At 43.7% G+C, this 27,172-nt stretch overlaps 1 protein-coding gene across 1 annotated transcript in view; it reads right to left on the reverse strand.

The window, feature by feature from the left end:
- The window catches only part of CDCP1 (CUB domain containing protein 1), a 52,755-nt gene that overhangs the window by 20,294 nt on the left and 5,289 nt on the right, over positions 1 to 27,172 (reverse strand). The window contains exons 2-4 of the mRNA XM_073333147.1: positions 11,010 to 11,219; positions 6,317 to 6,673; positions 4,408 to 4,776 (exon numbers count right to left, since the gene is read on the reverse strand). Of these exons, the coding sequence (XP_073189248.1) occupies positions 4,408 to 4,776; positions 6,317 to 6,673; positions 11,010 to 11,219 (936 nt within the window). The remainder of the gene's footprint in view (positions 1 to 4,407; positions 4,777 to 6,316; positions 6,674 to 11,009; positions 11,220 to 27,172) is intronic.

The raw sequence follows: 27,172 nt of genomic DNA on the forward strand, positions 1-27,172 counted from the left end.
AAACCTAGGAGATTTATTATTTGCATTTTATAAAATATAACAGCCTGCAAGGTTTTTTAGGTTAATATCTGGTCTGCAGGACATAATGCATTAAAGTTCCACGTTACTGTCCAAAATAGAAAAGATACAAAGACGGATTAACTGAATAATGCTTTTTACTCAGTTAGGGTTTCAAGACACATTGTACACTGAATATAAGCAAACATGCTTTGTCAAACCTGAACTTCCTCTGAGGATTTGAGGAATTTGCTGCTCACGAATGGAGCCAGATTAAAGGTTAAAGCATATTCCATGAACCACAAATGGGCACTGCTGATGTGTCACAACCACTACCTAGATGGATCACCTCTAGGGTGAATCCATTACGTCTTTGCTCCCTGCAGAGATGGCCTGCTAAATTAGCAGCAGCTGCAGTGATGGTTTTGCAAAGTGGACTTCTATCCACTAGCAATTGTTCTTAACTCACCAACTCATTTTAGCCTGACAGCTGTCATATGTAAATTTTTCAATCTCTGCCAACAGGAGCTGAATCCAGACCACCTGGAGATAAATAACTTTTCAGCTCATTATTACTTGCACCATCTAGTCTCCAGAGTAACAGCCGTGTTAGTCTGTATTCGCAAAAAGAAAAGGAGTACTTGTGGCACCTTAGAGACTAACCAATTTATTTGAGCATGAGCTTTCGTGAGCATCCGATGAAGTGAGCTGTAGCTCACAAAAGCTCATGCTCAAATAAATTGGTTAGTCTCTAAGGTGCCACAAGTACTTCTTTTCTTTTTGCATCTAGTCTCCAGTAACAGGGTTATTACTTTTAATACATGCAACAGTATTTCAAGTCATTTCCTCTATCAAGTGGTTCCACAGGGCTGCACTTTACCCAGAAGTATCAGCTTACATTAACCTGTGATTTTGAAGTTAGTGTAGGTTAAGAGTAACTTGTCAGCTCAGTTAAAAAAACAAAAAACAAAACAAAAAAACCCCCACAGACATTCCTACATATATAGGTTTCATCCGATGAAGTGAGATGTAGCTCACGAAAGCTTACGCTCAAATAAATTGGTTAGTTTCTAAGGTGCCAGAAGTACTCCTTTTCTTCTTCCTACATAGATAGGTATCTATATGTCTAGATCTCCCACTGGTTTCCTCTGACCAGTTAATATAACACCTGGATTGAGCTTCATGTCATCTTGCTCTCATTCACGCTCCTATGTTGGCAAGGTGGTATGTACTCAGAGGCCCTCTACAACCTGGATCTAGTTTAGAAAAAAACAAACAAGGAAGTGTCATCAACATGCTGACAGCACTACAGCCAATCCACTTCACTGTCTCCTACAGCAGCCCCTGGTACACAGAGCAGTCTGGGTGACAAAAGAACTCTACAAGAAACAGAATGGCCCACTGTCTGTGTTCTACCCCACAGAATTCTGAAATTAAATAGGCCAATGCAGTAGGTACACCACCATGATGTACCTGGCCTCTGTCTGAAGTAGGCAATAATGCCATGACAACAGTTCCCTCCAATTTGCCTTTGAGTTAGGACTTGGAGAACCAGAATTTGCCCACCTCTGTACATTGAGACACAAACCAACAGGTCAGTACTATTCTTATCATGGAAACCATGAGATCCTAAACTAATTCAACAGTCATCTACATAAGTACATAAGAACAGCCATACTGGGTCAGATCAAAGGTCCATCTAGCCCAGTATCCTGTCTTCTGACAGCGGCCAATGCCAGGTGCCCCAGAGGGAATGAACAGAACTGTAATCATCAATGTTGACATCAGCAAAGACAAGGTGTGCTGACTCTAACACTAACATGATAGACAAGAAGTTCATCTATACTGAGAGGAACTGAGAGGTAGAACGGGGCACCCCATATCCTCATCACGTTTTCTGTGATAGCCCTAATTTGGGATTCACAATAGGGCACACTCCACACTTGTATCCAAGGAAAAGGAAAAGGTCTTTTGTACAAAGTCAGATGATAACAGAATGGTTATACCATCTCTCAAACTCTTCCTTGCCTAATATTGAGCCAGCAACCATCTAGGCCAGTGGTTCCCAAACTTGTTCCGCCGCTTGTGCAGGGAAAGCCCCTGACGGGCCGGGCCGGTTTGTTTACGGGCCGCACCCACAGGTTTGGCCGATCGCGGCTCCCAGTGGCTGCGGTTCACTGCTCCAGGCCAATGGGAGCTGCTGGAAGCGGCGGGACGCAGCAGGTAAACAAACTGGCCTGGCCCACCAGGGGCTTTCCCTGCACAAGCGGTGGAACAAGTTTGGGAACCACTAATCTAGAGACAAATAGAATAAAACAAATCCAAACACATACACCCGTCCCCACCCATCATCATCCAGTCAGGGCACCTCCTCTATTCTGAAATCATGGATGTTGATAAGCCTTGTTAGCTACAGATCTTGCATTCATTTGTTCATTCATAAATAGATAGACCCAAAGAATCCCTGTCAATGTACTCTAGAAAACAGTCAAGACACCTAATCCAAGAGTCTCTGACCTTTAATGTCTCTGGTACTTTCAGAAACAAGTATAGTCACAATAAAACAAGAAAAGAAAATTTAAATTCCATTCAAAGAATACTAAGCATCAGACAAATTAAAAAAAAACAAAAACCAGGAATTGTCTTTAACACAGTTCATTATATTGTCTGAATATTATAGTAGTCTCCAAGACGTTGGATGTTCATCCTATAGGTTGTATGAACTGCACATCTTACTGTTTGTTTTTTTTAACTTACACCTTTAATGTTAGCTGAACATATTCTCTGTAACTAAGTGGACTTTTTTTCTAGTGAGGTTAGTTTAGATTAGTAGGCATACAGTGCAATAAAAACAGGATATGGGATTTTTAAAAGTACTTCATATTGGCCTAACAATGCTTCCACTGAATTCAAGGACTCCAGTGAAAGCAGAATTAAGCCAACACAGAATACTTTTGAAAATCAGAGTGGAACTCTTCAAGTGTTTGAGTTTCAGAAACTGATTCCACTTCTTCCCAAAATGAGCAAAGATTTCTGCAAAGATGTTAAAGTCTCTTGCTGACAAGGACATGTTTCCCTCTAAAATCATTCACTGTGAAAAAGGCCATGTGCTCCTCTGTGATAAGAAATTTCTATCAGTGTTTTAAATAGAGTTCTTTATATTGACTTTAAAGTGACCACTAAAACTATTAAAAATAGTCTGTTTAATATCCAGTAGTATGGCCCACAACCCCATAGATTTTAGCAACAGTTGGTCAAACAACTTATTCTGTTTTAGATGCGTTATTTCAATCACAGCTGGAGAGTAGAAGATACAAAATGACCTGGCTAACCTAGTCTGAGTGACAAATGGCATGATATAGGAGAATGCCCTACACATTCAAATAGTCCTACTAGTAGAGGGACAATATCTAGATAAAAGTAATCTTGCTTATTACCCTACTGAGTAATTATCATGATACTGGGCACAGTACAAGAACTTGCACAGAATAGTAAAAAAGTCCTTATTTATATTACTAATACCACATCTAGGATTAAAAGTGAAATAATTTTATATCCAATTTACTTTTCAATGGTCTTGCCCTTGGTTTTCATTTTATCGAGCTTGATCAGTTACACTGGTCGGTTTGTTTATGCTGTAGTGAGTTCCAGTCTCCAGCTCTCATGTACTAGCACAGCGCTGCTGTGTTTGGCTTTCCAGCCCTGCAGCAAGTTATGAAAGTGTTTGATTCAAATAAGGGAAAATAAAATTGCACGACTATGTCTAAATAAGACCTTGATTTCTATACTGAAACACATTGCAGGACTAACCAGTTCAGTTAACCAAATGAGCGTCTTTCCACTGACTTCAGTGAGAACTGAATCAGGTCCCAGGAGAGGGGATGTATTGATTACTGACAAGCTACCTCCTGCATAGTTACTGTGTACAGAATGCAAGATATGACATTACAGACAATTTAAAAGAAAGATTTCAGTTACTCAATGCATATGTAACACAGAACATGTGTTGAAGCAGAAGGGGGGTGGTGTTTTAATTTGCTTTTGTTTTAAAAAATGCAGTGTAAATTTGTAGTACCTTTTACCCCTCCTAGCAGATTAGGGAATATTGTTCACCTTGCTGTAATGAAACCCCCCTGGCATCCAACACAGTACCACAGATCTCTCAATGTTGCTTAGCAACTTATTTGCTTAAACTCATGTTGCGTCCAAAGTTCAAAGATTCCAACAGCAGCCCGTCAAATAGTATTCTCTACCCAAATCAGTGTGTGTGTAGCTCAACCCCAATGTTTATAAACAAAAGCAGGAAGCCTACTTTCATGTGATCTTTTTGCCCAGTTTACATTGACAAAAGAATTGAGAAAATGAAATAATCAGCATAAAAAGGGAAATAATGGACAAGTGGCTACTTACTCTCTTCATTTTGAGGATGTTGAACTACAATCTGAAAAAGAAGACTGAGGATCCCGGGGTTCTGATCATCATAGTCGCAGCCCTGCAGGGACAAGTTGAAATTGCCAGCAATATTGGCAGGTTGTTTGTCACTCAGTTTAAACACCTCAGGGCTACTGAATAATCCAGGTAAGTAATATTCCACCCTTTCCTCTTTCCTTTCACAGTTGGAAAGGCTATAGTTGCGGAAGATAACACTGGCTCTAAGGTCAGAAGGAACAACAAACTGCCATGTCATGAGCTCATCTTCTGGGAATCCCAGTGGGTAGTTGGCAGACATTAGCGTTGCTGACGTCTCTCCTTTAAAAGTAGATTCAATAACACACAACCCTATTACAGGAAAAAATAGGCTGCTATTAAAGAAGATACATATTCACATTTACAGTACAGTACAATAGCAATGGACAAACCGTAGCTTCAAATAAAAAAACCTTTAATATACATCTCAGCAATAGGCTAAATTATAGAAGAAAACAGAGTGCATGTATTTGAGGTGGTGATGTCGTCCTCTAATGGTTGATCCACAGAGAAGGTAAAGAATCTGCTCTTGTTGTTGGCTTAGAGTTCAGCTCCAAAAACACAGGCCCGTCTACCACATGAGTGAAGGATCCAACTTGCAGTCTTGGCTCCACATGAGAAAGTGTGAGACTTGTATAATTGTGTTTTCTTACACTGCCTCTCCGAATTTCATGTACAATATCACAAGTGAGAGGACATTCAAATCACTGGAGAACTTAAGTGTAGTGGTTTGAGTCCAAGGATTTAAAGAGCTCTAGAAAGAGCAGACAAGACAAAAGTCTCAAATATGTAAGGCGGTAGCTAAATCTCAACCATAGACGGCCTTGTAACATGCCTGACATGTGAATTAAAAACTAACTCCCTGACTAACCAGGCATCAGCGCAGAAAGCAAAATGCAGGAGAACTCCTAATATATTCAGGACTCATTGCTGACCAGCAGCAGCAAGGAGGACAACACCCTGTCTACTCAACAGCTAAAACTAGTGGTACTGCACAGGTGATGAATTACATATCTGATTTTTGCCTGTGTAGATGCACCTATGTTGTGGGTCTGAAGCAGTTTCCACCCACAACTAATGCTGACTAAGGCATTCAGGTAAAAGGTGGGAACTTCTCACAACCAAAAAGTATTTGTTTGCGTGATTCACAGAGGGCTCCATCCTTTGCCATGCCTCCTGCAGATGAAAAATACAACCGTACAAGTTTCACATTATGGAATGGGCTGAAACAGACTATTACACATATGCAAACATGAGCAGGCAGGCTGATGTGCCTTCCAGGCATCCTTCTTCCAGTTTCTTAAACTGCAAAGTAAGCCTGAAGAGTTCAGCAAGTTATGAAGAAAGAAGTGGTTAAAATAGACTCAATAGCAGTCTTCATCCATTCTCATCACTTTGTTATTATGTTTTTACTCTTTTGCAAATGCTTTTGGTTAGTTTTTAAAATCCTATAACGTCTCAATTTAAGAAGAGTTTGGATAGTACGGTTTGATTTACAAATAGAAATGTCATTTTTCATAATTAGGTGAACTGATTGAACTAAAAATCATGAAAGTAAGAGGACAATCTAAAAACCTTTTTAAAAAATAGGATAACTACAAGAAGGGAGAGGGAAGTAAGCAGAATAATTACAAAACTAAAAGTTGATAGCAAGGATCACTGAAGCAAGGAACATGACTGTGTACTGGAAATATTTCAGTGTATTTTAATAAGATGGGACTAAGGTGTGAGGATGTAGAGAAAATAGGAAAGCACTAATGATTAGACCTATACAAAGATTAAAAACCCTTTTGCAAGCTACAGGAGCTAATTATAACTGCAAATAAATAAGTAAATAGTATACTGTACCTACTTTTTATGGAAGATCTGTTTGCTATGTTAAAGCCAGAGGTGGTGAGCTCTGAATTCCATGGGAGCTTTAAAGCCATGACAACTCCCCCCTGCACCTTGACCCGAGACACCGAGCCATTTCTGCAGAAGGTTCCAATGCTGACTGTAGTAGTGTCAATACAGCTGCTGATACTGTATGTGATTAAATCTGGACAAGTGTCTGTGGGCCCAATCTGCCTTAACCATGGTGTAGAGAATTTCAGTTCAAGTCCAACCTTCTTATTGGCTTTCACATCCCAGAAGAAGGTCCTGTTAAGGCGAGGCAGTCCTGATGGCTGAAGATGAACATCTCCAAAGGGGCACGGGCCTGACGTACAATCTAAAACAGATACACACAAAGCAGGTGCACAAACCATGAACAGTTGAGGAACTTGCTATTTCCCCCCCACACACACTGTGTTCATGTTTTTCTATTAAATTATACCTAAATCCACACCACCACTTAAATTACAGTGTGCAACATTCCTTCACTGTTTTAACAGCTAGCAAATCAAAGCAAATAGTTTTAAGACAAGAAATTACATGCACTGTACACTTCCCTGCATCCCTCTTGAGAAAGCTAGAACAGTACTGACAACCTTGGGTGTTCAAAAACCATAAGTCAGGCCCCCAAAAGATAATGAATCTCATTATTATGAAGACAGATTTTGAAAAACAAATACATTTTGGGTTCTTTTGATTTGCCTTTTGACCCTTTATAGTTCATGTTTTCAATCTTTCTTCCACATCCATGAGGGCAAAAAATAATTTTTTAAAATGAAAGCTGAGATTTGTGACTCCAGGAACTGGGGCATTTAAGAAAAAAATTAAATATAGCAAGACTCTTGACACAATCATAGGAGTTGGCAACACTGCTTGAAGTGTTTGAAGCACCTATAAGACTTGCCTCTGAAACCGTGCCGCACAGAGTGCGCTATCAGGCATCCAGAAGGGACTGGTGTATGAGAGCACTCAGCGACATCCTGCAGTGGTTGGTTACAATATTTCAGCTGCATGATAGTCAGGAAATGCCAACTTACAGCTTCCACATCAATCCTGCCCCTCGTTTATTTGGTCATTAACTGGATAATTATAAGCAAGGCTAGTAACATCATCATTATATAAGACAACCTTAAACTAATACCCTATTTTCCATTTACAAAACTTTACCAATCTTTAACCATATAGGCTGAAATTTTCCATGCCAGATGTCTGTCTCAGGCTGAATTTTTCTGGAAAATTTCAGCCAAAATGGTTCAGCCGTTTCTAAGACCAAAGGGCAAAGTATGTTGTTTTTCCCCATGTTAAAAAATCTAGCAAACTTTTTTTTGAAATGTCCATGCTTTAGACCAGCAACTTGAAGTTTGGCAAGGGGGTGGCCTTTGTGTCAGAGATGTGCCTTCTGCTCTCCCTTGAAAATCTACCCAAATTTGACCAAATTATAAGGCTTTGAATAACTGCAGTTTGGGCATGGTCAGTAAAGACTTGCTAGATCTTAAAAGCTACAGTCGCCAAAGATTCTGTCCTCCATGAGCATGCTCCAACCCATCACAACTCCTAGTGCTGGCGGACTGTGCACACACCCTCCTCACAGAACAAATGAGCTTGTGCCAGCCCAGGACCACCAGGACACAGAAGGACTTCCTCTGAAGTAAATCCTTAGATATTTTTAAGGTCAGGCTTGACAAAGCCCTGGCTGGGATGATTTAGTTGGGGATTGGTCCTGCTTTGAGGAGGGGGTTGGACTAGATGACCTCCTGAGGTCCCTTCCAACCCTGATATTCTATGATTCTATTCTGTGATTCTAAATGCTCCAGACCAGGGTGGGGCTGGGCATTGTGCTCTCAATGACCCGTTGGCTGGAAACATTCACTGTCTCTCATTTGAATGCAGAGGGGAGTGAAAGGAGTATATTGGGAAAAGGAGTCTGGTGAGATTCGGACTGGAGGGAGTGGGGGAGAAGAGAAAAGGTGATTGGGGTTTGACTGGCTGGGCAAAGAGACTGAGCTGGTGCAGGAGGGCAGGCTGGGAGTGGGAGCTAGTGAGAGAAAAGTGGGGAGAACAATGAAGCCAAGCAAAGCGCTGGGGAGACTGGGACTAGGAACTGGGAGAAAGACAGATCTGACAAGAACGTGGAGTGCGCGGGGCAGGGGGGAAGTGGGGGAGGACTGGACGGGCAGAGTTGCCCATAGGAACCTTACCTCATTTGCTGAAGCAGTTGGCAGTAAGTGAGGCAGGAGATTACAGGAAGGCGGGAGGGGTGCAGTGGTTAAGACAGTTGAATGATGCCCTGCAGAACTGGATTCTTTCCCTGACTCTCCCACAGAGTTCCTATATGATGCTAAGCAAGCCACTTAAATTTAATTTTTCATACTTATGAATCACTAATTGTGTGTTGCTCATGTTCTGGATGCCCAACTTGAGATGGTGGGGTCTGATTTGTACAAGTGCTAAACATTCAAAACTTCAACTGTAAATCAGTGGGAGCTATAAAGTGCTATATAGTGCTAGGTACTCAAAAATCAGGTCCTTGGAGTCTCAAATTGGGCACCCAAAATTAGAGAATACCTTTTACCTTATCTGCTGTGCCTCAGCTACCCACCTGTAAAATGGGGATAATATCGCACCCTCACCTCACAGTGGTATTGTGACGCGATACATTCATTAATGTATGTAAAACTCTCAGATATGATAGTGGTGAGTACCATAGAAAAGCCCAGGAGGAAATGAATAATTCTGTCCTCAGAGTTAGGTTTAATAGTGTGCAGTAAATAAGGTCGAGGACCACACATTGCACAGTGAGCATAAAACAAAGTATTGAATAGCTGCTCATTAAGTGTGCACCATCCATTCTGTGCACTGAATGAGGCAGGGGTCCTGTAGAAAAAAATAGTACAATTCTGTAATAAAAGATTGTATCACAATGCACATTCACAATGGGGACAAATTAAAGTTAATGGGCAACCTTCATTCTGCCATTTCCTAGCTTTTGAGTGCTTTGACTTTGTCCTTTTTGTGTGTGTGTGTGTGTATGTATGTATATTGCTCTGTTGAGCTGAATCGACTTGTTTAAATGTGCATCAGAGGTCCTATACTGCTAACAGCAAAGGATTAGTTATGATTTCCCAATGTTGGATAGGGGCCTGTATTTTGGAGTATGAGGATGAGTATCTCCACTGTCAGAGGCTCAGATGTGCAGTGTGGCGATAACCTTTCAGTCCTAGGTAGCTATCAATTTGTTATATTATGCAGTAATACTACTGTACATGTTGTTAACTTTAATGACCATATGTAAACTGTGTATGCGCAATATGGAAATGATATATAATCACTGTATTATGAGCCAACATGCATGGATGATTGTTTATTCATTACAATCAACACAGGATGATTCATCCCAGTAACTCAGTCTACACCAGGGGTGGGCAAACTTTCTGGCCTGAGGGCCACATCAGGGTGCGAAACTGTATGGAGGGCCAGATAGGGAAGGCTGTGCCCCACAAACAGCTTGGCCTCTGCCCCCTATCCGCCCCCACCCACTTCCTGCCCCCTGACTGCCCCCCCTCAGAACCCCCAACCCATCTAACCCCCCCACTCCTTGTCCCCTGACCGCCCCCTCCCAGCATCCCCTGCCCCTAACCGCCTCCCCAATACCCCACCCCCATCCAAACCCCTCGCCCTGCTCCCTGTCCCCCGACCCCTATCCACACCCTCGCCCCCGACAGGCAACCCGGGTCTCCCACACCTATCCAACTCCCCCTGCTCCCTGTCCCCCTGACCCTTATCCACACCTCCACCCCCTGACAGGCCCCCCGGGACCCCACCCCCTATCCAACCCCCCCTGCTCCCTGTCCCCAGACTGCCCCCCTACCCCTTATCCACAGCCCCACCCCTGACAGGCCCCCTAGGACTCCCACGCCCTATCCAACCTCCACCTGTTCCCCGACCCCTGACCACCCCGCCCCATCCAACCACTCCCTGTCCCCTGATTGCTCCCTGGGACCCCCTACCCAACCCCCCGCCCCCTTACTATGCCGCTCAGAGCGATAGGAGTTCGGAGCCCCGCTGCCCAGACGGAGCCAGCCGCACTGCAGTGTGACTGCTGGGGAGGGAGGACAGCAGGGGTGGGGCTGGGGGCTAACCTCCCCGGCCAGGAGCTCAAGGGCCGTGCAGGAGAGTCTCGCAGGCCACATAGTTTGCTCACCTGTGGTCTACACCATACTTACAAAGGCCACACCTACAGCAACCAGATCTGCTAGCACAAGCCCCTGCTCTCATGCAGAAGCCTGTTAAAGTCAAAGGAGGTGTTCTAAGGTCTGTGCTAGGAGATTCAGTTGCAGTGGGCCTATAAATTAATAAGAACAATAAGGAATTGTATGTAATATTTTCATTTATTCAGAACAATTTCTGAAACAACTTGGTTTCAAAGCTGGCAAGTCCATATTTCACATTGTGAGCTACAAACATGCAAAGTTCAGTGAACAGCTTCTGCAGTTCCCACACATAAGTAGCTATATATCAACTTTCCACCCTGAATGATTTCTCCCTAGCTCAGCCTGTAGTAGGTGGCATAATGAATAAGACATTCCTATGTATTATTATGAACGAGACACTAAATGAGAATGTCAGGGAGATTCAGAAATTCTAAAAGGAGAAATTTTAAATACACATCTTACCAATGTTCTTCTGGATTTCCATGACTAAATATTTCTCTGGTGTCTCACACAGGAAAGCAAAATTTTCTTTTACCCCAGCAGTTATCCTGAGTTCATATGTGCATGTTTGACTGGTACAGATTTTACAGTAATTTATTGGTGGAACAGAAGACCCTTGTTTAATCGTCACAGTGATGTTGTCCACAGCATGAAGAGATATTGCAAAAGAACCTGAAAAGAAAAAATAAATATGATTTAAAGTAACTCAGTATGTGAATATCAGATAATTTCCCCACACAGCTAAGGATGCTACATTTTTAAAGAGTAACGTTTTCATCGTGTTCTTAAAATTTGAAATTTTGAGCCTACAAAACACTCTTTATACCTAGTTGAAACAGCTGCAAAAAATCTGCCTGTTGCATCTGCCAAAATTTTTGGTTTTGCTAAATGAGAAAAGAAAGATGCTGAATGTCACATAAGGACAGTCATAGTGGGTCAGACCAACGGTCCACCTAGCCCAGTATCCAGTCTTCTGCATTGGCCAACGCCAGGGAATGGAGTTCCCATTCCAGTAACTCTGCATCCAGATTTCATCAATATCAGTGCAACATGTTTGATGGGAAGTTTTAGAGGGAGCAAATTTGCACGCTCCAGGAGCAACAGAAGGCTGACTTAATGCAGTGTTATCACTGCCATCGCTTCAATTCATCACGGTAGTGACACCTTATTCATCCATTTATTCCTCTTCATTTCTAAAACTGCTGAAGAACCAGTATTATAAATGGCTACTGACAAAAAATCCTGCACTGTTCTTCCCTTGTAACAATGCAATTAAAATATTCTTACTAAGTTTAGCAAAGAAGTGAAGACTAACATCGTAATTCCTCACTTAGGTCCAATCCTAGTCTCACTGAAGTCAATGGGAACTGCTCATGCCTGCTATCTTCTCTTTAGGACACTGGTTCTACAAACACACTGAGACCACCACATGAGAAGTCAGGGGAGTGCAGTGGTGAGCCACAAGAGAGTTTCTCTTCTCCGCTTCCTATTCTCCCACACAAAGCAGTTCTCATAGTGGAAATTTGATAAACTATTCTTAGTAAAATAGAGATTAACCTTTTTCATTTGGCTTTGTGCTATTCCACATACTTGATGCACAAAAGAATATACTTTCACCATGACAGTTCTTAATTTCTCTGATATTTATTAGTATGGTAGCTGGAAACAGAGGGAGTTAACAGGGCTTGATTGTTGGTGTGTATCTAATGACTTCTTCCTTGCTTAATGTAATTTTCATGATCAACTCTTGTTTAGAAATAAAAAAAAGCCTCTTCTCCCAGGACAATTGTCCTAGCTTTCACTTTTCCCTTTATAGTCTCTGGAAACCCTGAAACAGCGCTACATTGATGACATCTTCATCATATGGACCCACGGAAAGGAGGCCCTTGAAGAATTCCACCTGGATTTCAACAATTTCCACCCCACCATCAACCTCAGCCTGGACCAGTCCACGCAAGAGATCCACTTCCTGGACACTACAGTGCAAATAAGTGATGGTCACATAACCACCACCCTATCCCGGAAACCTACTGACCGCTATACTTACCTACATGCCTCCAGCTTCCATCCAGGACACATCACACGATCCATTGTCTACAGCCAAGCTCTAAGATACAATCGAATTTGCTCCAAGCCCTCAGACAGAGACAAACACCTACAAGATCTTTATCAAGCATTCTTAAAACTACAATACCCACCTGGGGAAGTAAGGAAACAGATTGACCGAGCGAGACGGGTACCCAGAAGTCACCTACTAGGGGACAGGCCCCACAAGGAAAACAACAGAACACCACTGGCCATCACGTACAGCCCCCAGCTAAAACCTGTCCAGCACATTATCAATGATCTACAACCTATCCTGGAAAAAGATCCCTCACTCTCACAGACCTCGGGAGACAGGCCAGTCCTCGCTTACAGACAGCCCCCCAACCTGAAGCAAATACTCACCAGCAACTACACACCACACCACAGAAACACTAACCCAGGAACCAATCCCTGTAGCAAACCTCGTTGCCTATTCTGTCCCCATATCTACTCTAGTTACACCATCAGAGGACCCAACCACATCAGCCACATCATCAGAGGCTCATTCACCTGCATGTCTACTAATGTGATATATGCCATCATGTGCCAGCAATGCCCCTCTGCCATGTACATCGGCCAAACGGGACAGTCCCTATGTAAAAGAATAAATGGACACAAATCGGACATCAGGAATGGTAACACACAAAAGCCAGTGGGAGAACACTTCAATCTTCCTGGACATTCTATAACAGATTTGAAAGTAGCTGTACTTGAACAAAAAAACTTCAGAAACAGACTTCAAAGAGAAACAGCAGAACTAAACTTTATTTGCAAATTTAACACCATTAATTTGGGCTATAATAGGGACTGGGAGTGGCTGGCTTATTACAGAAGCAGCTTTGCCTCTCCCGGAATTGACACCTCCTCATCTATTGTTGGGAGCAGACTACATCCACCCTGATCGAACTGGCCCTGTCAACACTGGTTCTCCACTTGTGAGGGAACTCCCTTCTCTTCATGGGTCAGTATATTTATGTCTGCATCTGTAACTTTCACTCCATGCATCTGAAGAAGTGAGGTTTTTACCCACAAAAGCTTATGCTCAAGTATATCTGTTAGTCTTTAAGGTGCCACCAGACTCCTTGTTGTTTTTGTGGATACAGACTAACACGGCTACCCCCAGTACTTGAAACAGTATACTTATTCTTGCAACAAACCAGGATAGAACACAAACACTATGGTCTTTAACAGAGATCAAGCACCAAGCTCTATGGTTCAGGAAAGCACATCTGTGTACATTGCTATTCACCAAGTCCCAATAGGACTAAAGCACATCCTTAACTTTAAACACATGATTACTTAATGATAACTTTGAAAATGCATTCCTGAATCAGCACCCCAAAGCAGGAGCCTTTACCATCTTGAGATAGAAAGAGCTCATGCTATTGACCATGACAAAGTAACAGGCTCTTATCTTTTCCGGGGCCAGCTACTAGAAATCTGCATAGAGAGACAGCTTAAGCCAGATCATGGCACAAACATCTCCCTAAGATAAAACTTTGAAGATATTTTTACTGTCCAAAATGATTGAGAGCACAGTACAGAAACATCAGCAATGTCTTCACTGCAAACATTAGATTAGTGTAATTTACTAAATCAAATGTCATCTTCTTTAGGACCTTAAAAAAAAAAGCTCATACACAAACAAAAATGCATCCAGTGATCCCAGAGTCACTTAGTACTTTGGACTGAATAGCTTAGAAAATATACTACAGAGCAGGCAGACAAGACTATATAAATTACTTCTATTGCGGTGCTTTGTAAACACCATGATCATGACTCATACTGATCTGTCTTTGACTATGCTTTTTTCCACACGTCTCCTTATAAGGATAACCAAGAATTGTATATACTGTTTGTAAGGAATGAATTTCCATGTACCGTAAATGCTGCTCGGTATGATGACTAACAGAATATTTAACAAGCAAGAAGAAATAAGAAGACAGTTACTCTTCATCTGCACAGTGTCATACCGATTTTGGGATAGAAGGATCCCTTAGCATAGAGGTGGGCAAACTACGGCCTGCAGGACTGTCCTGACCAGCCCTTGAGCTTCCGGCCAGGGAAGCTAGTCCCTGGCCCCTCCCCTGCAGCCCTCAGCTTGCCATGCTGCCAGGATGGCATGGTGGTGTGGCTGGCTCTGGCTGGGCCGCATGGCTACAAGCTCCTGCCGCTCTGAGCAGCATGGTAAAGGGGTGGGGAGCAGTGGGGTTGGATAGGGGGAGTCCCAGGGGGGCAGTTTGAGGCGGGGCGGTCCCAGGAGGGGGCTGTCAGGGGACAAGGAGCAGGGGGGGGGTCGATGGGTCGGGTGTTCTGAGGGGGGCAGTCAGGGGGCGGGGGCCAGGTTGTTTGGGGAGGCACAGCGTTCCCTACCCGGCCCTCCATACAGTTTCGCAACCCCGATGTGGCCCTCGGGCCAAAAAGTTTGCCCACCCCTGCCTTAGCAGACCACCCAGTCCTGCCCTTGCATTGTGGAAGGATGGATTTAAGTGACTTCCTAAATTATCTCTGACAGACAGATGTCTAATCTAGCCCTGGATTCCTCAAACGATGGCAATTCTGCAGCTACCATGGACAGTTTGTTCCACTGTCTAATTTTAACCCTAAATTTTCCCCACTGCCACTTAAGCTCATTACTTTTTGTTCTGGCCTGGACTCCTCATTAATAACTGATCCTTGTTCTCTTGCTAATGTCCCTTTATTTCTCAGTAATGCCTTCCCTTAGTCTGAACATTCCCATCTCTGCCAGCCTTCCACTGTCAGTCTTATTTTTCCAGAACTTTCATCCATTTCATTGTTCTGAACACTCTCCGATTTGTCTTATCATATACAATTTGTTTTAGACACAACCTCAACAGCAGCCCAACTACCAGTAACAGCTGTGGAACTATCTCACTCGATTTACAATGCAGTCTCCTTGTACTACATCCCAATGTAGCATTTGTTAATATTTGCAATAACAAGGGGTAATGTTGTTGTGGAGAATAAATTGACACTGAAATAATAACTCTAAAATCTTTCTGTAGGACATTACTGATTAGCCTTTATTTCACAAAGGTTTATTTCATTATACCTTCCTTAATGAACCTCTCTTACATTTGCCTTATTGAAGCTCGTTTTCTTGATTTTACTTTTATCGAGTTTATCCGTATTCTCCAATTCCATCTGCAATCCCTCCCAATTCCATCTGCAAGGCTGATTAGTGTTGCTGATGACTTGAAGGATATAGTGAAGATAAAATTAGCCACCAGATTTGTTTTGTTTACAGTCCTTAACCTGCAGAGCAAGATATTAGTGACTTGACACCACATTATAGAACTAATGGGCCATTTGAAAATGACCGCTTGACAAAATCAAACTAAACAAACCAAGTTTGAGGGAAGTAGTACAAACAAGGATTCAGATCCCCTTTTTATCTTTGGTTTCAGAGTAACAGCCGTGTTAGTCTGTATTCGCAAAAAGAAAAGGAGGACTTGTGGCACCTTAGAGACTAACCAATTTATTAGAGCATAAGCTTTCGTGAGCTACAGCTCACTTCCTCAGATGCATATCGTGGAAACTGCAGCAGGCTTAGGTATTGTTTCATATTCTCTGTGTATATATAAAGCCTGCTGCAGTTTCCACGATATGCATCTGAGGAAGTGAGCTGTAGCTCACGAAAGCTTATGCTCTAATAAATTGGTTAGTCTCTAAGGTGCCACAAGTACTGCTTTCCTTTTTATCTTGTTTGCCACAAATACAGCAAAGAGCAGGATCAGTCTGAAGTATTCACTTACAAAGCAAACAGGCTTTTGTTTACACTTACAATCTAAACATCCTACAGTACTTGTTTATTTTTCTGGTGGCAATCTTGTTCCTTTGGTAACTCAGTGGCCTTTTTCAGTTTGGGCCTAATTTTAGCATCTAGTTTATTACGGTTATAGGATTCATACTTCAGGATGGAAAGCAGATTGCCTTCAGGAGGTCATTGTGACCATTAAGGCCCCAATCCTGAAAAGATTTATAGAGTCCAGTGAGACTACTCACATCCTTAACTTTCAGCACAAGCACAAGGCTTTGCAGAATAGGGGTCTACGTAGTTAAGATTTGTAAAGTACTTTGCATGTTTCTTTAATTACATAGTTTCAGCACTTTACTTTGAGAAATGAATGCTTTTTCAGAATGAGGATTATTACAAATTTTAAGACACATTTTGGGTCTGTCAAGATTAATTGTTATTACAGAAGTTATCCTTTCACTCCAGGAAAACACTAAATTTTATTACATGTATAAAAAGGTAGGAAGTAGAGCCCTGCAGCAGGACTAGGATCCCGCAGGTCCCCCAGGACCCACTGCCATAAGAGCAAGAGTGGGTAAAATGTACTTTGTGGTAGGCAGGATTGGGTGGGCAAAAAACCTAGACTGCAGAATTTGCAGGAAAACACTAAATCTCTTGTCAGTTTACCACATAAAAATTGTGTCTGAATTCCATTTATCTATTGTGACAAAGTTCCTCCTCTGCCTTGGTGGGTCTTGCACTTATTGGTGGATTTTCTCCCCACAGAGGTTAACGGCAGCCCTCAGTTTGGCCACTTCCGTGGCTCAAATCTGCCATTCACTCAGTTAGCCTCATTGCTGGCCAGCATGGGGAAAAGGAAGAACAATCCCCACAGTCTGTGCTGATCCACCTAGTGGATCGGGAACAGGCCAGAGACCTTCCCCTCTGGTGGAACCCACAGTCCAGTTCAACTCCTCCGGTATCAAGTAGGGAGTTGGGGTGATGGAGGGAACCCGGGCCTGCCCTCTACTCCGGGTTCCAGCCCAGGGCCCTGTGGATTGTAGCTGTCTACAGTAGCTCCTGTGACAGCTACAACCCCTGGGCTACTTCCCCATGGCCTCCTCCCAACACCTTTTTATTCTCACTCCAGGACCTTCCTCTTGATGTCTGATAATGTTTGTACTTCTCAGTCTTCCAGTAGTATGCCTTCTCACTCTCAGCTTCTTGCGCCTCTTGCTCCCAGCTCCTCACACGCACCACAAACTGAAGTGAGCTCCTTTTTAAACCCAGGTGCCCTGATTAGCCTGCCTCAATTGATTCTAGCAGCTTCTTGATTGGCTGCAGGTGTTCTAATGAGCTTGTCTGCTTTAATTGTTTTCAGAAAGTTCCTGATTGTTCTGAAACCTTCCCTGTTACCGTACCCAAGGAAAAGGGACCTCCTTAACTTGGGCCTAATATATCTGCCTTCTATCACTCTCCTGTAGCCATCTGGCCTGACCCTGTCATACTGTGTAATAGATTAAAAAAAAAAGGGGGTGGGCGGGTTGGTTAAAGTAGCATGGGGGACTCTGTTTCTTGAGGGATTAGGAGGATCTAAGGTTTTTGTGGGTGAGAGCGGAATAAAAATGCAAGAAACAATGTGGGAGCAGGTGGGAGTGGAAGTAGGGTGGGATGGAGTGGGATTTAAAATATAGTCCCACGTAGGGCTCTTGGAGGAAGTGATAGTTTAGTCACCATGCTAGTTCTGTGCTGGCTACGAGTTTTGTAAAGTATGCAGCACAAGACAAAAAAGTGAGTGCACAGCAACAGGATAAGGAAGTGTCAGACTGGTCCAACGAAAGGAACACAACAAAGACATGTCTTCTCTGTATGTAGAACCTTTACAAACATTAAGCCACCACATCAAACCTATTTTGTAATAGAACTGCCCATGACTGGGCTTTCTTATGCAACGTATCCCTAACCCTGTAGCCCACGAAAGCTAATGCTCAAATAAATGTGTTAGTCTCTAAGGTGCCATAAGTACTCCTGTTCTTTTTGCAGATACAGACTGACAGGGCTGCTACTCTGAAAAATGAGAAGTTAGCATCCCAGAGAGAACTCAGATCTGGAATTTCAAGGCTGGCATAAGTCTAACTGGACTCTCTATTTCCATGCACAGTCCTGCTACTCTCCCCCTCTGTTCTTTGGCTTTCAATATAGTGATTTTATAATATAGTCAGAGCCTTGTCCTTTCTGGTTGGTGAAAATTACTACAGAAGTACATGGACTTTTGTTGGCTGAGATTATCAGTGTTTGGCTACAGGGATGTGGTAGGGGTAAAAGTGGTTCTCAAAGAAGCAATTGTGAGAACACTGCTCAAGGAACCAACTTCTGGCTATCAATGTGTGTCCATTTCCTATTTTTGGGAGGGTCATGGAGAATCTTTTGGCAAGGCAACTCAAGTGGATACCTGAGTCTTCGGATTTCCTTTACAAGGAGAATCTGGCTATAGGCTTAGTTATAAGGTGGAAACTGCACAAGCTGAGGCATCTCTTTCAAGTAATCGATGAGGTGTCCATGCTGATTCTTTTAGATCAGTTAGCAGCTGTTGATATTGTTGTTTAAAGTGCTTTCTTGACTTGTTTGCAGACTCTAGCAGAAGCAGACTGAGTTGCTCAAATGGTTCTATTCTTTTTTTTTTTTAAGCCAAGAGAGCCCAAATGGTAGCCGTGGGCAATTGTCCCTCTGGTTTGAGCATTCTCTCCTGCAGGATAACATAGTAGTCCATATTGTCATCCCATATGTACATGGGGCCCCTGGGAGGGTTAGTGACAAGACATGGGATGTGATGCACTCAGAATGCTGTTGACAGCTGGCTCTATTTCCATCATGCCTACTGGGCCAGAGAAGTGGAAAAAATCCTTATGTCTTTATGAACTTGGGGCCTGGATGAGGGCTAACAGTCTGCAACTTAATCTGGACAAGACACGTTGTCACGGGTTCGGTCACAGAGAATCCCTGGGGACTGTCACATGGTGTGCTGATTAGTCCTCTGAGCTCATTTTCCCTGCCAGCTTGGGACTCCAGAACCCTGCCTTGTTGAGCCAGACATGCTAGTCTGCTGCAACACAGACCCAGGTCTGGTCCACGCCCCCAAAGCTGCAGACTTTAACCAAAAACTGCTCAGCAGGTTTCCTATCCCCAACACTCAGACACCAATCTCCCAATGGGATCCAAACCCTATATAATCCGTTTTACTCTGTATAAAGTGTATACAGGGTAAACTCATAAACTGTCCACCCTCTATAACACTGACAGATATGCACAGTTGTTTGCTCCCCCAGGTATTAATCACTTACTCTGGGTTCATTAATAAATAAATGTGTTTTTATTAAGTACAAAATGCAGGATTTAAGTGGTTTCAAGTAATAACAGACAGAACAAAGTAAGTCACCAAGCAAAATAAAGCAAAAACATGCAAATCTAAACCTAATACATTAAGAAACTGATTACAGTTTCAGTACAATCTCACCCTCAGAGATGTTCCAATAAGCTTCTTTCACAGACTAGACTCCTTCCTAGTCTGGGCCCAATCCTTTCCCCTGGTACAGTCCTTGTTAGTTCCAGCAGACATCTTAGGTGGAAAGCAGGGGTGTTTTCAGGACTGGCAGCTCCCTTTGTTCTATTCCACCCCCTTTTATGGCTTTGGCACAAGGCAGGAATCTTTTGTCTCTCTGGGTCCGCACCCCTCCTTCTAAATGGAAAAGCACCAGGTTTAAGATGGATTCCAGCATCAGGTGACATGTTCACATGTCCTGTGAGACCCCAGCCTCCATTCTTCCAGGGCTGGCCCGCATGTACCCATGAAGGTTTGCAAGTAAACAGAGCCATTTACAGGTCATTGATTCTGAAGCACCCTTAATGGCTTCCACTTGATATGTTTATATTAGTAATACAAGTTTATATCTTATTTTCCTAACTCCAGACAGAAATAATTCATGCAAACAAATAAGATGAACACACTCAGTAGATCATAAGCTTTGTAATGATACCTTACAAGAGACCTTTTGCATTAAGCATATTCCAGTTACATCCTATTCACACTCATGAGCATATTTCCATAAAACATTATGGAGTACAATATAACACACATAATATTGGTGGAAGCAGATGGAAGAGCTGGCAGAAGTTATACAGCTGCCTCCAGTTAAGGAATTGGACCATAACCTCTAACACAGATGTACTTCTAAATTCTTGGCTATTTCCAAATGCCCAGATAGCATGGCAATGGCCAACTGCTCTTTTCCACCCATGCCAGATGAGAAAAAGTGTGACTTTTCCCACAATCTGTACCTTATTACAATTATCTACATATTGTTACCTCAAGATTAGATTGCCATAATGCACTCAACTCAGGCCACGTGTTGAGGCCATTTGGAAAATGAAGTTACTAATCAAGTACCTACATTCTGTAGTAAGTGGAGCAGCGCACTTGCTGCTCCGGGGAGGAGGTGGAGAAGAGGTGGGGAAGTGGGGTGGGATCAGGGCATATCACCTCCAGCCCCCTGCCGTGAACCGTTCTGGACAGGGGGCTGGGAGCACCCCCACTACCCTAGTCCACACACCCCAGCTCCCTGCCCTGACCCCTGCACCACCCCCCCGGCACAAACCCAACCTCCTGCCCTGACCCCTGCACCACCCCCCCGGCACAAACCCAACCTCCTGCCCTGACCCCTGCACCACCCCCCCGGCACAAACCCAGCCTTCATTCTGGGAGCACAATTACACCAATGCTCTGGAGTCTACATTGGCTGCCAGTAGGTATCTGCATGGAGTTTAGTTCAAGACGTTGGTTAACTGAGATGTTACCTACCTTAGTGTGCTACACTGCCACGAGTGAGATCAGCTGAAGCACTTAAGCATAAGTTCCCTAGATATAGAAGTGGGAGCAGCTGGAAGGTTGTTCCCAAGAGGTCCTTAAATTTGGAATGTACTCTCCCATCCTCATTTCATCACAGCCAAGACCAACCTGTTTTCTAGGCACACGGCATATCCCATCTTTTCCCCTCTCAAGCTTTTGGATGGAGTTTATTTTCTTATCCTGATGTTTGTGGGGGCAGTATCAAAATGAGATGAGCAACTCCTTTATATTATATCATTTGTACAGTATATTTAATTTGTGTAACTGGTGTCTCGAGCAGGGGTTGGAAACCTATGGCACGTGTACCAAAGATGGCACGCGAGCCAATTTTTAATGTCACGCTGCTGCCTGCCAGGTCCCAGCTGCTGGCCCCTCTCAGGCCGCTGTCAAACCCAGGCCAGCAGTGGGCTGAGCGGGGCTGGCGGCCGGGACTCTGGCAGGCAGCAGCGTGACATTAAAAATCCTGCCTGCCCTGGCCCGCTCTTCTCCGCTCCCCGCAGAGGCAGGGTGAAGAAGCTTGGTCCTGCTGGCTGCTGCTGCAGGGCAGGCAAGCTCCCCCCTCCCCCACCTCTTCCCCCAGCATGCTGGATTCCTGCCTCTCCTCTTCTCCCTCTCTGCTGCTGATCAGCTGATTGCCCTTGGGCAGGAGGGGGAGAAGTGGAGCCGCAGCTCACTCGCTGCTCCGGGGAGGAGGCGGAGAAGAGGTGGGGAAGTAGGGTGGAATCAGGGCATATCACCTCCAGCCCCCTGCCATGAACACCCCCGGCTGGAAGCACCCCCACGACCCTAGCCCACACACCCCAGCTCCCTGCCCTGACCCTTGCACCCCCCCCCACACAAACCCATCCTCCTGCCCTGCACCCCCCACACATACCCAGCTCCCCATACCCTGACTCCTCCAGCACCCCCCCCCGAGCACCAAACGGGAGCTCCTGCACCCCCCACCTCCCCCCCCCCGCAATTCCCACCTGCACCCTTGCACCAAATGGGAGCGGCTCACGTAAGCACTCCATACCCAAAGCTCCCGTCCCAACCCTGAGCCCCCTCCCTCATTCTAGCTCCTGGCCACACCCTACACCCCAACCTGCTCCTTCACCCCCAGCCCTGTGCTCAGTGCACTCCCACCCTCAGCTCAGTGCAGAGAGAGAAGGAGCTAGAACCAGGAAGAAGGTAGGTACCCACTCTATGTGGGCAGGGCTGGGATCCTAGACTGGCAGTGCGCTGAGCGGGGCTGGCAGCTGTGACCCTGGCTGGCAGGAGCCGGCGGATGGAACCCCAAACCAGCAGTGGACTGAGTGGCAGTAGGCTGAGCTGCTCAGCCCACTGCTGGTCTGGGGTCCCGACCACAGGTCCTGCTCAGCCTGCTGCCGGTCTGGGGTTCTAGCCGCCGGCCCCTTGCCAGCCAGCGTCCCGGCCGCAGGCCCCGCTCAGCCTGCTGCCAGTCTGGGGTTCTGGCTGCCGGCCCCTTGCCAGCCGGGGTCCCGGCCGCAAGTTCTGCTCAGCCTGCTGCCGGCCTAGGTGAACGGAACCCAAGTCTGGCAGCGGGCTGGCAGCGTAAGATCAGCATTTTAATTTAATTTTAAATGAAGCTTCTTAAACATTTTGAAAACCTGGTTTACTTTACAAACAACAATAGTTTAGTTATATAATATATAGATCTATAGAGAGAGACCTTCTAAAAAACGTTAAAAGGTATTACTGGCACGCGAAACCTTAAATTAGAGTGAATAAATGAAGACTTGGCACACCACTTCTGAAAGGTTGCCGACCCCTGGTCTAGAGCATTACATTTACAAACACCTCCAGCACAAGTCTTAAGAAATAAATTCAAATGGTGTTAATGCCTTTGGAGATCTCAGAATAATCTTGTCTATGAAATCCACAGGAGATTATCAGAGGAAGCTTCTAAAGGTTTCACCAAGAGATGAAGCCTTCCTGCTGTGCAGTTTCCAAGTGTTCAAGTAGCAAATCCCCAGTTTTCCTTTTATTCCCTCAAGTGCTCCTTTAAGGAAGGGCACACAAATTGCCTCCTATTGATCTACTGCATCAGTTTAGGTTTTCTGCATATATTTTTACGTTACATGTATCCCACAGACTTAGCTTGCGATCCGGACTACTGCTCCCACCCCTTTACACCATGTAAGAGGTCCGTAGTGATGTAAAGGGGCCCAGAAGCCCTATTTCTCACCAATGGAGGATTCCCTCTGTGCAGGAACTGAGGAAGACAGCTGTAAGGCTGCTTTCCAAGGACCCCCTCATAAGTCCTGGAGATGGGAATGTGTTGGGAGTGGGGATGGGGGCAGACCACAGCCTGTGGCAATGCTGAAATACTGGGCTGCCGTAAACATAGCCCTTGTCTACACTTGAAGAGGTTTGCTGGTACAGTTATACCAGCATCTCCTGTAGAGAAACAGTTTATACCGAATGGAGTAACCTGTACTGGCAAAAGTACTAAAATAACTACATCTACACTAGGGCTTTTGCTAGCATTGTTATGTTGGTCTGGGACCAACTTTTAACTATAGACCAGGGCTTATACAGGTCCTCAGGACTCCCGAAGCTATGCCAAGGATCTCTCCAGCTCCTGGGGCAGACCAGAATTGGGAGGGCACAATGGTGGCTAAAACCACCGTAGTCCCTCCCCTCTCTGCCTAGCCTGGAAGGTCTCAGCGCTAATTTTGCACTGAATTATACATCATCAGTCCCAAACAGAATCATTAGGGATATACAAGCCGCAATACAAGCTACACTGGACTTGTTAGAACATGAAAAGATACAGAACATACATACTGCCCTCCCCTCACTGTTCTAAGGTTGTCTCATTTCTCAGAAACCTGAAGAAGCAGGTTAATAGTTGGCATTTTGGAGTTACTCACTTCAAGAAGCAGGTATTTACTTTTCTATATTTCTTCTCCTCTCTCCTTACTATTTATAGATGCCACATGTAGTTATCTGCCAAAATCATTAAAGTTCAAATCTATACACAGGTACACTGATGTGAACTACATCTGCCAGCAGCTAGGTCAAAGGTTTCCTACCACATGCAAAACTCCTGCTAACAAGACATCTGACAGTGTCTGGTTTGACATGATCTGCACACATACCCTTTGGTTGTCATACAGTGGCAACAGTTTGTCCACGTCTAGACAAACATAGCTCCAAAAAACATCACATTTAGTAGTGTTTCCAAGACACGCTGACTTTGCAGAAACCTCTTTCTTTTCATGTACGGTCTTATTATTCTCTGATTTTCTTTTAAATCGAGTCATTGAGGAGGGGGAAAAAGCCTATTTCCTGGTAGTATTTTTTTTAAATTTTATTATTTTACTTCGATCTGTCAAAAGAGTTTATGAATTTTGACACCAAAAGAACCACCCAACTCTAACATTCTTGCCCCCTTAGTGGACAGAGGCCTGTAGTTATGACTACTAACTCATGTATACTACTGTTGGTGGAGTTGAACTGGTAAAACAAAGCAGAGTTTGGACCTCCTTGGTTCCAAGGGTCCCAGCAAAGAGTCGTTCTTCAGGTTGTGCATCCAACATTTCATGTTGGAGACAAATTAAGGTAAAATTGTTCAACTCTCTCTAGGATGGGGTGGTGTTTTGTTTTGTTTTTTCTTTTACACACACACATAGTTCTACTAAAAATCAAAAAGCAAGCCAAGTTGATGAAAGCCAGCCTTGATAAAGCATATTTTCTGTTGTGTCTTAACCCCCAGCTGTCACCTCTTTATGGGTGGGAACCCACTTCCCTTTGTCTCCAGATAGGGGATTTAGGCTTGCAGTCGTCCTCTAATTCAAAGATAGAGATAACATTTATGGATACAAAAGTTTATGAATATTCTCTGGGCCCCATAGTGCCATAGTTCCATGCTTCCAAGGTTTCACATCTGTCACAGCTTACACAACAAATACTTACAGGTTATGGCAAAAATGAACATAGAGGCGTTTTCCAATTTGGACAGCCTGCCTCCTTCTCCCCTTTCCCCCAGTCACACAGAAGAATGCCACACAATTTACAAGCTGTAAGATCCTACTTACTGCAATGTGTTCTCCTGCACACAGCCACTTTCCTCCTAACACTGCTGTCAACAGTTTGAAACTGACTAGAGTTGTGAAAGAGGTACCACTCATAAGAAAAGGAAGTATTAGCATCAGTTTCCACGGCATGCATCCGATGAAGTGAGCTGTAGCTCACGAAAGCTCATGCTCAAATAAATTGGTTAGTCTCTAAGGTGCCACAAGTACTCCTTTTCTTTTTGCATATTTTTTGTGGCACCATCATCAAGCACCAGACTACTCCCATTGTAAAAAACTGTTGTTTGTTAATTCATAATGTGAGGGAAATTCTCCTGTTGATGTTCTCATGTGAAGTCACACAAACTGAGTTTCTCTGCAGTGAGATACACACAGCCAAAAGCTGTCTATAAAGTTTAGAGTATTAATACACACTTTCACCGCCCCTTCCCCATTTTATCCTTCAAACTATCTCCACATTATTGATGCCTCCCAGACAGAAAAGGTTTTAGTAAAGAAAATACAGTCTAGAAGTCGAGAAGGGGGGGGAGAAATGCATATTTCCTGGTGATATGTTACTACCAGGAGGGAGGGAAAAAAATAAGATACGTGGTTCATAGATTATTAGGCCAGAAAGACCATTGTGATCATCCAGTCTGACCTTCTGCATAATACAGGCTGTAACACTTCCATGAATTATTTCCTGTCTGAACTAGAGCTATCTTGATTTTTTTTAAAGTAAACTATTCCCTAAACCCATCCTAATTTCTGAAGAGAAAAACTAAATATTCTAGACTGACTATAGTATGTAGCATGCACACACACATACACACCATTTATGCTCTTAGAAAGAAAGATGTCTATCAGGGATGAAAATGGTTTTTCAAACTGGAAACAATCCAGCTCCCACTGACTTTAACGAGAGCAGAAACAAAGCTATTATCTATGTACTGTCACTGATAAAGAAGAACAAAAAAGCCTATAAGCTAGTATCCTTTTCTGAAGGGAAAAACTACATATAGCAGTCTTGTAGCCTCAGTTTCATAGATATCACTCAGATCAATCAACTGAGGAGAAAAAATTAATTGCAGCATAGAGATGAGGGGAGGAGAACTATACCAGCAATATTTGTGAGTTCACTTAATATAACAGTGAAATTTTAAAGACCAAAATTACAAATGCAGATTAAGTCCCAAAAGGACTTAAGACCTGTTTTAATGCCATTCATTCATCTTTGACGACGGCACAAAATTATGCTTAATTATATTATTAGTGCTTCAAAGTAAATGTTCCTAAATTAGACTCAAGAAGTTAGAGGCCTGATTTTCAAACTAGATTCCCATTTTTGTGGATATCTATATCTGTATTTTTCCCATTTATAATTCATTCATACTTTTTCCTGGTAATTTACTGTGAGCGCAAAACTGCTTCTGAAAAACACAGAGGCTGCTTTGAAAATAATTAGAACAATGCATGTTAAATGAATGAGTGGTACAGGATCCTGATAGGAAGACCAAGAAAGGTGTAGTTGAATAGGGGGGCCCTTTAGCATGATATACGTTTTTGGGAGTGTGGGGGGGGGAGACAAGAGAATCTTCTTAAGATGACAAAAAATAATTTTAAACATGGGCAGCAACAAAATCCATAGCTCTCCCAGGGGAGTTTTAGCAGGAAGAGCTTGATCAGTTCCAGGAGAGAGAGAGAGACTCCCTCTAATTAAACCCATGAATGGTTCTGATGGCACCCCAGATGGACTTGCAATCAGCCATACTTGACTGGAATGAGCATCACCATGATGTAGAGACCTTTGCTCCTTGATTTACACTTCAGTTTAGTTTTATAAAACAATTTAGCTAAAGGA

Source organism: Lepidochelys kempii, chromosome 2, assembly GCF_965140265.1.
Source record: "Lepidochelys kempii isolate rLepKem1 chromosome 2, rLepKem1.hap2, whole genome shotgun sequence".
Lineage (NCBI taxonomy): Eukaryota > Metazoa > Chordata > Testudines > Cheloniidae > Lepidochelys > Lepidochelys kempii.